General features: G+C 48.0%; 1 protein-coding gene across 1 annotated transcript in view; it reads right to left on the bottom strand.

The window, feature by feature from the left end:
- The window catches only part of RASA3 (RAS p21 protein activator 3), a 106,872-nt gene extending 104,274 nt beyond the window's left edge, over positions 1-2,598 (bottom strand). The window contains exon 1 of the mRNA XM_081129779.1: positions 2,415-2,598. Within this exon, the coding sequence (XP_080985905.1) occupies positions 2,415-2,469 (55 nt within the window). The 5' untranslated portion in view covers positions 2,470-2,598. The remainder of the gene's footprint in view (positions 1-2,414) is intronic.
- Positions 2,599-14,955: the final 12,357 nt, after the last annotated feature.

Raw genomic sequence — 14,955 nt, 5'->3', positions numbered from 1 at the left:
AGGTAAAGGAGACTATGCCCCAACCAGCCCACCCACAGTTCACCTTCAGAGTCTCCAGCCCAGCCCAGCCCAGCCCAGGCTCTAACTCAGGGGCACAGCCTTGCCCATTTCTGTGCTCATAGGCAGGAGGGGGCCCTGGCTGTTCCGTGTGTAAGCGCTGTCTCCCTGCATGCCCCCAGCTACAAAGGTGAGACAGGGACGTCGCTCTCTGTAGCCCAGCATTGTAGGCAAAGACCCTCCTCAGGAAGAAGAGAAAACTGGGACTTCTCAGAGCTGGAACGATGTCCAAAGAGTTGGATGGCTGGTGTATGGGCCTTTCTACTCACTGCTATAGCTCCCAAACATTGGGAGGCTCCAAAGTCTCTAACAATACCCATTCCCCACATGGGGTTAGAGATAGCAGATGTTCCAGTCACTGCACGAATCCTCAGATGAGTTGGGTGTTTCTCTCACTTGCTTAAAGTGGAGCACACAAGAGGGACCACCTAACCAAGTAGCATCCTCTACCCCCTTCTTCTACACCAGACCCTTCTATGTTGGGGTCCAGAAGCTCCCACGAGCATGCACTTGACAAGCTAGTGGAGCTGCTCCCCTCCTGCTTCACCTACTGTGCCATCCTAGAAAGAAATCAATGCTCTCTGCTTAACAAACCACCATTCCAGAACCTTCCTTGAGTAGAGTCGGAGGCTGGCTGGCTATGCTGGGACTGGACCACATTGTCCCCAGACCCATTCCTGCCCACTGCACCCAGAACCCTGGCACACTCCCCCACAGCCACACCCCCACTCCAATGCACCCATCTTATCCCCTACATTAAGGAAGCACCTCCAGTCTTCCAGGGTCTGCCACACAACTCACTGGACCTAGGCATTGAGTGAGGGCTCTTGGCTGAGGGGACCCTAACAGAGGCACTTTCCCCTGCCTCCACTTCAGGTGGAGTTCAGTGTTGAATCTCTCAGTATGAGAGTGCAGCAGACTTCAACCAAGTAAACAAGAGAAACCCTCCCCAGGCTGACTCCTCAAGGCTAAAGTGCTGCCACATGCTATCTGCAGTGCTTCTGAGCCAAAAATCAACAGCGTCTCAGCAATGATCCATAAACCAAAATAAAGCAGACAGGAAACAACATGCTGGTTTGGGGTAGCTGAAATTCCTCAGGCAGCATCAAATGTCATCAACAACTGACACTTCAACAGTCACTAGGTGCCTGGCTCTGTTCCCTGCGGTGCTTCTTCACAAGGGGATAGATGGGAATGTGGAGCACTCCCAGGGACAAGGAGCTCAGCAGGGAAAAAGACCCTGGGGATGACCAAGCCCTCTCCAGCATGAACTGTCCTCTCACACAGCACATTTATGGCATTAACGTGTAACAGTAATTCCAGGCACCGATCTTGTTTTGGGGGGAAAAAAACGTGCACATCACCCTCCCAAGATAAAACACAACTGGGGAAAAACCAAATCTCTCCAGATAAACCCAGGAAGTCCAGATATAGCCCACCAGCCCACTCCAAAATCTGCATTTCATTTCCCTTCCCCAGTTCTTAAGTCCAGTGAGAAAGGCAGAACCCTCCCTGGTGACACGGCCTGAATGGAAGGCCCTGGTGGCCAAAAGCTCCCTCCGCCAGTTCTCAATGGAAGGTGGGGGAGGGGTGCTCCAGCGGCTCCGGCCGGGAGGGAGCCCAGGGCAGAGCGGGCTCCACACGTTCACAGGCAGACATATGCACACACAACGCACATTCACTTCCACAGACGTGAGCACACACAGGCACCGGTCAGCAGCCCAGCCCGGCCCCAGACCCCTGGGGGAACATGTGGAAGGGCTTACACGTTCACAGAAAAGGAAGTTTCTGGGTGCAGCCGCTGAGGAGATGCCGAACGCTGAAATGAGTGGATTTGTCACCTGAAATGCCAACATCCAGAGTCCCCACGCTCGCGCACGCATTTATGCACACGCGGGCACACACTCATGTACACACAATCGCGCGCACGGGCACACACTCCTAGCGGGGCCGGAACCCGCGTTCTGCAACGCACCACTCCCTCCGTACAGGCGACCCCAACCCCGGCGCTGCACCTCCAGGGACCTGGGGCCGCTCCAGAACAGGCGAGGCGCGGGGGGCTGAGTTCCCCGAAGCCGCGGGGCCCGGCTCGGCCCAGGCACTGTCCTCTGGGAGAGGTGGGGCGGGAGCCGCGGCTGGCGGACCGGCCGTCCTCGGGGAGGTGGAGGGGGCGCAGCCAACGCCGGTACCCAGGAGGTGGGCAGGGGGCGCGGCCCGCGGGCCAGCAGTCCCTGGGGAAGTGCCGGGGGAACCTCGACCGGGGAGCGCTCATCTCCAGGAGCGGGTTGGGGACCTGGGGGCGCCCGCCGCGAGACCCGCGAAGACCCCGCTGCCCCCGCCGGCTCCTGGACGCTCACCGATCTTGATCTTCACGCTCTGGAACACCCGGAGCCCTTCTTCCTCCACCGCCATGCTGGTCGGATTTCGCGCGCCGAACCCCGCGGAGTCGCCGGAGCCGCAGCGGCCGCGCAGTCCCGGCTCTCTGCGCCCTACCCAGCGCCCGCCGGGTCGGGGGCGCCTCGGCCTCCCGGCTCCGCCCACGCGCCCGCCCATTGGTCCTGCCCAGCTCCCCATTGGCCGAGGGCCCGCACAGGGGCGAGGACGTGAGGGCTCCGCCCACAGCGCTATCCTAACTGCCCATTGGCCGAGTCCTGGAGAGGGGCGGGGTCTGTCTCAGAGGTGGGATCCCCAGGGTCCGGGGGGTGGGTGTCGGTGGGGAGACTGCAGGAATTGGGGAACTGAGGGCGAGGCTGGGAAGGGAGAGGCGGGGGGCGGCAGGAGGGGTGAGTGGTGGTGGTGGTGGCGAGGCAGTGCAGAGGGGACCAGGTGAGGGGGGCGCGGGGGGGAACTTGGGGGGGGGCGGCCGGCCCAGACGGGTGGGGTGGGGGGGACGCGGGGAAGACCGGGCGGGGGGGTGGGGCGGGGAGCTGGGGGGACCTGGCCAAGAGCACTACTGTCTGCTCTCGCCCCGAGGCATCTGCAGGGTCCCTTCCTCACTTCTTTTACTTGTCTGTCTGACGGTCCCCTCCTGACTTCCTCTCCTCCTTCCTCCTCTCCTTTATCTTCATAGGGGTCTACACCACACATACACACACACACACACACACACACACACACACACACACACACACCTGCTTATACCAAAATACAAGCTTAATGAAGATAGGGGTCTGTTCTTTTCAATCCTTTATCCTCACTTCCAAAAAACAAACAAACAAACAAAAAGCATAAATATGTGTTTAAAGAATTCAGGACCATTCTTTACCCTAACTCCTTGAGCTTATTTCCAGGTCCTCAATGATCTGCTTGAGTGTATCCTCTCAAGACCTTCATAGATGGTGTATACTGGTAGTTGAACATGGAGGTTAGGAAAGTGGCTTCTCCTTGGTTCAAACCTCAGTGTTGCCACCTCTCACTCTGGGACCTCAGAAGGTTTCTGTAGTGCAGGCTGTGGTGTGCCATCCAGATTGCCCCAGTAAGACCTAGGCCAGATTTCCCCCTTAAGGCCAAGGCCAGGTTTCCCCCTTAAGACCTAGGCCAGGTTTCCCCCTTAAGGCCAAGGCCAGGTTTCCCCCTTAAGACCTAGGCCAGGTTTCCCCCTTAAGGCCAAGGCCAGGTTTCCCCCTTAAGGCCAAGGCCAGGTTTCCCCCCTTAAGGCCAAGGCCAGGTTTCCCCCTTAAGACCAGGGCTTTGCCTCCAGCAGGATAACTGAATAGCAGCCCCAGCTCCTGAGCCTCTCAGAGGATTGGCTGAGGCCTCTGTAGCAACAGCATTGTGGGTTAAGCAGCTCCTCGGCCCATCCTTCTTCCCTTGCAGGCTCCCGGGACTTCTTTTCTGAGAACACTCCTGATAAAATCCTGCACACAGATCTCTGCCTCAGAGTCTGTTTCCAGGGGAACCCAGCATAAGACAGTTGGGATCTGGAGTGTCTAGGAGCAGCCTCTGTGATGGGGTTTGAGAGCTGGATGCCCACTGCCGCATCGCTGGAGGCACAGCAGCCCTGCCATGCTATAGCAGTGGTGAGCTGGAATGGAAGCCTGTAGGAAACATGGGGGGGGGGGGGTCGCATGTATTGCAGAGGTTGGGAAAAGCAGTGATTATTTGGACTATGGAATAAGGTTGCCCTTGCTGAAGGTAAGGCAATGAAAAAATCACCAATTTAAAGAAAAGTGTGACAGAAACAGGGCTTTCTGTAAAGACACCCATCTCCTGCAACCAGAGAACCAAATAAGCTGTGGATCAGAGCCAGGACTTAATTATGAAGATAGCAGCGCTCGAGAGAAGGCTGAATGCTCAACCCAAGGAAGGTTGCTGTACAGAGGTCAGGACCCTGGTTAGGAAGAAGGGAGACCCTGAGGTTTGGGAGAGGAAACTTTGAATTAATGCACTCAGAAATCTTGAACCCCAGATTTCCTGAATCCTCTCGACCTGAAGAGGTGTCTCACTTCTCCCTGTTAAAGGCAAGTGCTCTCTGTGCTTGAAGATAATACAGAGACTTTTGCAAAGGAATACATACACCCCAGTGGTCTGCCTCCAGCTCACTCTTCCACAACGTTTGCATCACCTAGCTGGAAAAGTGCTGGGCCTGACAAGGGAGGAAGGCCCCATCTGCAAAGAAGCTTCAGGATCTTAGAAAGCTGTGCCAGAGGGAGCTGGGAGAGTAAAGAAAACCATATCCAGAGAAAGTTGGACTCAGGAGAGGCATAACATAAAGATAGATCAGGTTTATTGATATGGGATTATTCAGCCATGACACAGAATTTGGCACCCTGGTAAGTACCATGTGGAAGCTTGTAAAAAGTGATGTCCCACACTAAATGAAGTGGAAATGCCAAATGAGCACGGCAGACAGCAGCGGAAGGTATCCAAATCCTCTGAGACGTGGCACAGAAGAGTAAACATACTCTAAAATCAGGAAACCTAGGAAAGCCCAGAGGACACTCTGTTTACAAAAGTGATGGGGGATGTGCTGGTGAGAGCAGTGGCTGGCCTCTGCAGGCTGGGCTGAGGGTAGAGGTGCTGTTTCAGGCAGTATTGGGCTCCCTGATAGCAATGAAGATAATCAGATAGGGATATAATAGAGGTGACATTTAACCATCAGAAGCAAACAGCTGCAATTACTGTAGTGAGCAGAAAGACTGGAGTGGCAGCCTGGGCACCCTGAACTGCAAAAAGCTATAGAGCAGGTCAGCAGAACAGAGTCAGGGGCAGGACAAATAGCCAGCCAACAAGAATATTGCTCAATTTATACAATTAAAGGAAATCAATGATAGATATTAGGAGGCTGAAGAAAGTTGCCCCAATCTGTCACAAATGTCACAATCTGTTGCCCAGTTTCCAGACATGGGCCATTTCTCATCCCCAGAACCCACTGACTGGAGGAGAGGACCTGGCTCCAAGTATATATGGTAAGGATTCCCCTAGGACTTCTCCCAAAGGAGCCTGAGGCCATTTACTCAGGTGGGAAAGGGAAACACCTAGATATTTTGAGGGCTGTTGGGCTCAGGGTCTGAGTCAACATTGGTACCCAGAGACCTGAAGAATCCTTATGCCCCTATTAGAGTGGGACTTGTGAGGTCCAGAAATTAAATGAAGTTCTGGTCCTAGAGTGGCTCACAGTAGGATCACTGGATCCATTGACCCACCAAGTGATCATTTCCCTGTGCACTTAAGGTAAAATTGGTATGGACATATGCTACAGTTATCAGAACGCCCACATTGGTTTCTTGGTGTGTGGGTTAAGAGTCATTCCCGCAGGGAAGGCAAAGTGGGGTGCCAGGATGGAAAATAAAAAACAATAACACACCGTGGGGGACAGACAGAGATCAAGGCTGCCCTTAAAGACCTAAAAGGTCCTTTCACTCACCAGTCCCGCCTCTGATACCAGATAGGTCCTAGAGGACGACAGTGAACCAACACAAGCTCAAACACACAGTAGCCCCAATTGCAGCTGCAAGGCCAGCTGTGGTGCCACTGCCAGGTCAAACCAGCACAGCTTCTGGTCCATGGTGTATGGCTGTGCAGCTGACAAATACACTCTTCTCCATCCTGGAAAAGAAAAGAGAATCTAAAGCAGTTTAATCACATGGCATAGACCTCAGCACACACAATCTTGCCCCATCAGGCTCTCCTGCCCACTGTTATAATATAGTCTAAAGAGACCTGGACCATCTGGGGAGTTTGCATAACATCAATTTGGATCACTAACTTGATGACATTTTAATCAGCTAGATGAGCCAGAAGTTGGCAGTTCATCGGAGGTTTTGATAAGACATGTGTGCTCTAAGATACAGGTGCTCAGAGAATAGGAAATAAATGTGTGAAGACCCAGGAGTTCCCCACATCAGTGGGGCAAGACGTTCATGAGCATGGGCTTCTCTTTCCCTCTAAGAAGCACAGAGACCTGTGCAGCATACTCTGGGATTCCTTCCTGAACAAAACTCAACCTCCACAGAACTGTGCAAGCACCATGCCTTCTCAAATTTGCATTCTGCACAAAGGAATTGATCATTCGTTTTCTAAATTAGAATCTGTTTCCTTAGAGGTGTGATAATAAGAGGCAGGAAAATATTGAGAGATTAAGGGAAAAGGTGATCCCTTTATAGAAAGTACCTATAATCTCTTTTGTTTATAACTCAGTTACATTTTTCTCTCTTTGATAGAATCCTCTTCTGTACCCCCCAAAATATTTCTTGAGGAGTGTCAATCTACCAACAAGTGGACATTTATTTATTGCTAAGAAGGCATCATTAGATCATTATGAATATCGGATCATTCTACTTTCAAAGGATTTGAAGTGACATAAAATAAATGACCAGTATATAAAGAGTACAAAAAGAAGTACTGAAGAAATTATTGTATGAAACATCTATGGTAAAAACAGTAACTGCAATGAACATAGAGCTCAGCTTTGAGTTTCCTAGCAGTCAAGGTGAAAAGGGAAAGATGGAAATAGGGTATCTTACATACTCTATTATACATTATATTACATTATAATACATTACATTATAATATAATGCAATGCAAGAAATTTTTAGATGTTATTTATTATTAATGATATTCAAAACTTTAGGGAAGGATGTTTTCTGTCTCAAATGACTAAATTTTGCTGATATGCTCACTACAGTGCCTGGCACATAGTAAAATCTCAACTGATATTTGTTGAGACAATGTGGTGGGTTTTCCTGTTGATCATGAAAAAGTTGGGGAAATAATGCTAAATCATAATTCTCTGATAAAATTTACTCAGGCACTTAGGAGTCAAAGAATGTAGTTCCTTAGTTACCTAATAGGCTATGAGAGAAAGCATTTAGAGAATCCAGAGAAATGAGTAATAACAGGACTTTGAATAATATTTCTCAAATATTAGTTGTTTGGGCCACACAGGAAAGGAGCCAAAAAATGAATGTGTCTACACTAAAGTTCTTTTGGGATGCCTGAAGCCCAGATGTTCCCTACTGCTGGTAGGAAGGAGACCCAGCGCTCTGGGAACAAGTGAGCCCAGACTATCCGCTGCAGTAAGATCTTTCTAGAGTACAATAATCACTTTTTATATCATGTATGAGGGCCACACTGCCTACCCTCCTGGCAGATCAGGGAGGAACTGTGTGCCTAGAAATGTAAAGGAAGTGACATCACATCTGATTGGAAGCTGAGAAAAGCCACTGTGGTACTCTCCAGTGTCTTTCTTCTGCTGTGACAATTCAGAGGCCTCATTTTGAAACTCAGAGGTAAGACAGAAGCAGCCTAGACCCCTGAGTCACTACATAGAGTTATCTTGGAGAGCAGATGGAATCTGCAGCCATCTCTGTAAAAGTGAGAAATAAAATTCTGTTGTGTAAAGCCAAGAAGATCTGGGAATCATTGGCCCAGCCCAAGCCTAGCCTACCCTCATTAATAAAAAACATTAACAGTTTATATGCGATGCTATTTTGTTACTATCAATGCCCCTGTCAATTTGAGTTAATAGTAAAATATAAGTTCAGATATCTAATGAATTTACCTGTTGAATAGATTTGTGTAAGGCTTAATAGCTTATTATGAGGAACATTTCCTCAAAATGACTACTTGTTCTTATCATGATAGAGTTTAACTTGGTATTTTTGACCCTAATTAGCCATATGTCAAGGTGATTTTTGAAGACACCCATGAAATCAGCAATTAACTAGATTTCAAATCTTGTCTTCTTAGCTATGACAGGAAGGTATGTATTTTTTTCCTTAAAATCTCCATCAAAATATCCCAGAAGAAGTTAAAAGGAGAAGAATATCCAATTCACACCATTTGGGAGGAGAATTTGCTATCAAGACTGTATTCTGACACCCTATTCTCAAAGCAGAATTCCAGCACAAACCCTAGAAAACCCTGCAGCTGACCCACAGATGCGTCCTGTCCCACCGACCAGACACTGTAGACCCAGCAGTAAATGCAGCAACAAGTCCCAAACTGCTCTTTAGCATTGTCACAACGAGGCAAAACAGATTTTATCAATGACCAGTAAGGGCTGTTCCTTTTATAAAACATTAGGCTGAGAAACCCAACATAATGGTAAAGAAACTTCAAGGGCAAAAATGCACTTGTGTGCCTGTGTACCCACCCTAACGCAAGGATTTTTATTTCTCTTTGTTTCCTTCAAGGTCTATACAATTTTACATAGTGGCCACACAATTTGTTTGAATCAGTGTTTACTCTGTTTAACGATTCATTTATTTAGTAAACCTTTACTGAGTGCCAAGTGTATGTCCAGAACCTACCAGGTCCTGTGGGAAATACCAGAGAAACACAGCACACTCCCCTAACCTCAGGACACTTAAATAACTGGAGAGCACACCCCTAACCTCAGGACACTTAAATAACTGGAGAGCTTGCCTTCTCTACAGGCTCCCTCTGCCTGCAGTTCCTTCAGTTTGGAGTGGTATGGCAAAAAAAGATAAACAGAAGAGAAAATCCTAGAAGCAGGTGTGGCCTCTAAGGTATAGATACCACTGCATGAAAAACTGAAAGCCTATTTCTGACCATGTGGTGGCTCCGGGAGACTGAAGAGCCACCTGGGATGGCCCTCCCCCCTTCATGAAGTTTGGTCACCATTACTCCCAGTTTCAGGGATGATGGTAGCTGGCTGAGGGGAACGTCTGCCCGACTGTGCAGGGAGGCCGGGTGACCACAGAGAGGCAGAAAGGTAAAGCTGGGGCTCAGGAGCAAACACAGCATTTGTCCTTGCACATGAATGAATTTCATTTAACTTTGAGTATGCTAAATGGTTGCCTGGAACTGCTTTTATTCTATTTCTGGTCTGTGATGCACCACTTAAACTCCTTTCTACTCCTTCCAAATTGACTCCCCCAGACTATCTCTAAATGTCTTTGTCTGTGAAAAGGGGAGAACAGTAGTGCCCTGGCGGGCACAGGATTGGGGACCACAAGTTGGTATGTGGCCTATGGCACAGCAGTTAGACCAGTGTCGAGGAAATAAGAAAAGACAGTTCTCAGTAGGTTTCCCACCATCTCTCACTAGGGGCAAGGGCGGGGCTCTTTCCTCTCACCCTCCTGACACTGCAAGCCCTGCTGAGCAGCTGGCACATGCCAGCTCTCCTGAGACATAAGCACCAGGGCCTGGAGAAGTCAGTGGAGCACAGACACAAGCTCTGGCTCTGGGATCTCAGGATGTGGGTCCACCCTGGTCCCCTCACCAAGAAGTCAGCTGCCTCCAGGCTCCACCCGCTCCCAGGTAGAGGGAGGCCAATGGTGATCTGAGGTGATGCTAGGCCCATGTTTACTCCGAGATCCTTGTTCCCCTCTGTGGGAAGAAAATGTCCTTCAAAATATATTATGCACACAAAGCCACCCATGCTCACTGCAGCTTTATTTATGATAGCCAGAACCCAGGAACAACCTGCAACCTGCTTTTTGACAGGTCAGTGGTTCAACTCTACTCAGCAACAAAAAGGGACAAACTACTGATAGACAACAAACTGGTGGGAATCAAGGCTGAGTGAGGGCTGCCTACTGTGCACACCGCACAACTCCATTTACACAACATTCTTGAAATGACAGGCTGCAGAGGTCAGGAAAGGAGGAGGAGGGGGCTGTGGCTATAACAAGGCAGCAGGAGGGACCCTGTGGGACAGAAATGGTCTATCCTGACAGTGGTGGTGGCCACCCAAGTCTACACGTGGAATGGAATGGCATGGATCTAGACACACACACACACAAAAGCACGTAACACTGGTGCAATATGGATAAAGTCAGTGGTTCGTATCAGTGCAAGCTCCTGGCTGTGATCTTGTACCATGGTCACCGCAGTCATGCAAGATGTCGCCGCTGGAGGAAACTGGGTTGAAGGGTACACAAGATCTCTATTATTTCTTATAATTGCTTGGAATGTACAATTATCTCCAAAGTTTTTAAAAACTTAAAAGACACTATGGTGTTAGATACCAACTCATTGACTATCTCCTGCTGTGCTTGCTACAGCCCCACATGGGCCCGCACCCTCTCCGGTGGGGAGACTGAAATCTGGTTACCCACAGGAAGGGCGTGACCTCATGTTTACTTACCTTGCCCTGCGAGGAACACGTCCCCTTGTTGTCATGAGAGGAAGGCTGAGACCAGAGGAAACCTCAAAGTCCTCACTTGCAAACACCCTGCCAACTCTGAACCTCAGGAGACCCAGCCACATCTGAAGACTTCGATTTGCTACTACAGCTTCAGGGAGCCCAAGGGCACACCTGACTCTTGCTGCATTCTTTAAGGGCCTCCTTTTCCAGAATCTTCTCAACCTCTCTGGGCCTCATCTGATCTCCATTTCTCTCAGGAAGCGAGCAAGCTCTCAGTAGCCCAATCACTCTCTCTTTCTTTTAAAAATTTTTATTTATTGATTTTAGAGAGAGAGAGGAAGAAAGAAACATTGACCTGCCACCTCCACCCACGTATGCACTCATTGGCTGCTTCCTGCATGTGCCCTGACTGGAGATTGAACCCATAACCCTGCCACATCAGGACCATGTCCAACCAACTGAGCTACCCAGTTGGGGCCCAATCACTTCTTAACTCTGAGATGAGGGCTATATTAATGGGCGTTGAGGCTCTCCTGACAGTCACTCTCAAACTAACACTGGATAGAAAAGCAGCTGGAGCCCTAGCTGGTTTGGCTCAGGGGTGACAGTGTCAGTGTCAGCCCACAAACTGAAGGGTTCCAGGATCAATTCTGGCCAAGGGCACATATCTCGGTTGCAAGCTTGATCCCCCGCTCCGGTCAGGGTGCATGCGGGAGGCAACCAATCGATGTGTCTCTCTCACATCGATGTTTCTCTCTCCGTACCCCCCTTCCACTCTCTTTGAAAAACAATGGAAAAAATGTCTTCAGGTGAGGATGGAAGGAAGAAAGGGAGAAGGAATCAGCTGGAGGTCTTGATTCCAGAATTGTTCAAACTTATTAAAAGACCTACAGGACCCTCTATGACCTGATACAATCGCACAAATTTTATAAAACAATACTTATTCAGACTAGATATAACGTGTTCTAAAATTTTATTTTCTATTCTAGCTTCATGTAAACTAATCTGATTTATTTAACTTAAAAAAATCAATTTCAGGACCCTCCATTAGATAGTGAGCCACTGGTATGCTGGAGGTGCCAGCTCATGAGACCCAACTATTAAATTTTAAGCAATTTTGCCAGCTGATTGTTAAACAGAACCACTTTAAAAAGTTAAATTCTATAAGCTTACAAAGTTTATGGAATTATACAAACCCATGCTCTTGAGGTTATCCATGTCTATTACATGGTGGAAATACGGCATAATGACATGCCCTTTGCATCTCTTCCCAACTTGGAATATTTGCACCATGGAAATTGGTAAGCACCACACACTGCCGCCACTCCTTTTTCCCAGCTGATTGTTAAGCATTTACCAGGACATCTTTGGTTGTGACCCACAGTTTGAAATGCACTATCTTAGTCAATTCTCCTCACCAGTCCCATTCTACCTTTGTGTTTTATGTGAAGAGCCTGAAGGGAAGTTGTGGGAGAGCCCAGGATACAGGACTAGTTAGTATTCAAGCTGGGAGAGATACCCTCTCTTCTGATTCTGATCCAATGCTGTCACCCTACAAAGATCTGCCTCTCGACTCTCACCCCACCCTGGAGGTAAGGACTTTCTGTACATAACTGGTCTGGAAGGCTCTAGGGTTAGAAGCAGAACCCCCTTCCCATCTAGGGCTGATCAGGTCCCTGCTCCAGGCACATCCACTCTGTGCATGTGTGTCCCAGGAACCAATGCCAGCTGGACATTGGTCTTCTTGGTCAGGCAGCTGATATCAGCACAGGGTGGGGTGCTGGGCAAGAGAAGGCAGTTGTGGAGACTCAGCACCCAGCTCTGGGGACATGTGGGATCTTTGCTTTCTGTCTGTCTTGCTGATACATCCTCTCCTTCAGTGCCCTTCTTCATTTGCCCTTTCTAAACTTACTTATGACATGTTATTTAGGAGGCAGGAGAAGAGAAACTAGAGTGACTAAGAACATTAGCCTTTAGAACTGTTTCTGCAGGTTGCACCTAAATTAGAAAGTGTCCGATGGAGAAATTGTATGTAGTTTTGTTACCATCATAACCAGTTAGTTATTAATATTAATAATAGGAAGAAAGCAAAGAGAAGGCCAGACACTACAAGCATGGTCGTCTGGGCAGTTTCACCAGGAAGCTGCAGTTTCACACTCCCCACAGAAAACCACCAGTCCATTTCCTGCAGGTCACTGGGGGAAGGGATTCAACAAAGGGGAAGATGGATGCATGAGCAGGGAAGTTGGGGTGATGTAGGGAAAGTGCTTGTCTGTCAGTCTAACTTGGGAAAAAGATAATTTGCCAGAGGGGCGGAGCCAATGCAGGTGCATGAAATCCTGAAGACTTAATTGGTCAAGCTCCTAGTTATAACCCGGAGACAGAGTTCTTGCTCTCTTGCTTGCTTGCGCTTCTGTTTCTCGCTTGCTCTGTGACATGAACTCGCTGTACGCCTCCATAGCCATGTGGCCTTAAACAGCCTCATGGCCAATGGCCGTGCAGACCCCACATGCAATGGACTGCAGCTGGGAATACAAGCTAAACTGGCCAGATGTTAGACTGAACTGTACTTTAATATGGAGACTCTGGACAGTGGCTTTAATACTAGCTCTGCTAAAGACGAAATGGGACTTTTTCCATGGTGAGATGGAGGGAGATGGGACCTTGGAGGGGAAATCCCTTAATGTTACATCATCAATAAAGCTTTCCACAATACTTCATCCTCCCATGGGGGCCTCAGAAAATTCTTGTTCCCATGGCACCCCAAGACCTCCACTTCCACCAGGAACAGGTGGGGACACAGCAAACACCCCACCAAAAACAGTTTGTGTCTATAGACATGATGAGCCCCTACTGTCCTTACAAAATATGTTTAATTACAATATTCTAAAGTGTTTTTCTCCCATCATCAATTTTAATTGCTATAAAAGCAACAATTAAGGGAATTTAAAAGAATGCACTCATAATCCTACCTCCCTTACGTGAAAGCTATGTTTATGTTTCTATGCTCATCTCCAGCAGCCTTGTTCCTCACGTTTGATTTTCACACAGTTGTAACCAAGGTCCTAGACAGCTAGAGCCCTATGGCATCTCTTCTGGAGCTATCGAGTATTTCCTTCCATATTTTAACTGAATGGGCACTGAGACTCTAGGGGTTTGCCATGAGCCTTGGGACCCATAACCAGGGCTGGCTAACCTCCTTTGCATATTTTAAGGTGATGAGGTGTGAGACCCTGATCTCTCTCCTATCACAACTCACTCCCTGCATTTTTCAGGGTTAAATAAGAACAAACACAATTAGCAGGGCCTCTCCTCTAGAGGAATAATTAGCTGCAAATTGCAGTGTGCCTCTAATGAGATAATGGCCCCAGACCATCACTGAGGAGCCCCAGGCGCAAGCTCCCTGCCCTTCATTGTCTCCACCTCTCCCACCCAAACCACTGTAGAGATAGCAGCTTCTGGAAGTCTAGGAAGAAGAAAGACCTGGGCAGAAGGCAACTGAGGACCCCACAGGACAGACTTGGGGTGAACACTGTGCTGTGTTGAACACCGTGATTGGGAGCTGGGGGTAGCAGGAAGCCATGACTCTCCCAGCTGAATGATCTTCTGTAATTTTAGCTCAGTTCTAGCTCACATAGTCAAGGGACTCAAAATATATATTTATGGTGATTTATTAGTTAAGTCCTGGCATGTTACCTGATCCTGTGATCTCTCTGAAGTTACCTTTAAAATAAATATGTGGAGTAGATCACAGTCTCTGTGATCCACTCAGCACAAGAATAAACATCTACCCTTTTTTTTTTTTTAAGATTACTGTCTCATTATAATAAAGCATAGATACTTAATTTTTTTACTTAAAAATTTTTTTAAATTTCAGTTGACATACAATATTATATTAGTTTCACTATGTTGTATTAGTACAACAGTTGTTAGACATTTATAAAGCTTAAGAAGTGATCATTTGCAGCATTTTCAAAAATATGGCTTTTATTGATTTTAGAGAGAGAGGAAGGGAGGGAGAGAGAGAGATTGATGGGAGAGAGAAACATTGATCAGTGGACAGGGGATTGAACCCACAACCTGGGCATGTGCCCTGATTGGGAATCGAACTGGTGCTCTTTCGATGTATAGGACAATGCTTAACCAACTGAGACACACCAGCCAGGGCTGCAGCATTTTTGACAATAGCCAAAATATGGACACATCGATAAATGAATGGAAAAAGAAAATGTGGCATATATATAGGGTGTCCTAAAAAATATATACACACTTAACAGCTGATGGCTCAAATGATGTTTTTTTCTTTTCAGATTTAACCCATTGGAATTTATAATTATTTAAAG

This window comes from Miniopterus schreibersii (assembly GCF_964146895.1).
Source record: "Miniopterus schreibersii genome assembly, chromosome: 2".
Lineage (NCBI taxonomy): Eukaryota > Metazoa > Chordata > Mammalia > Chiroptera > Miniopteridae > Miniopterus > Miniopterus schreibersii.
The sequence above is the reverse complement of the archived record's forward strand: the minus strand, read 5'-3'. Positions and strand labels throughout refer to the sequence as shown.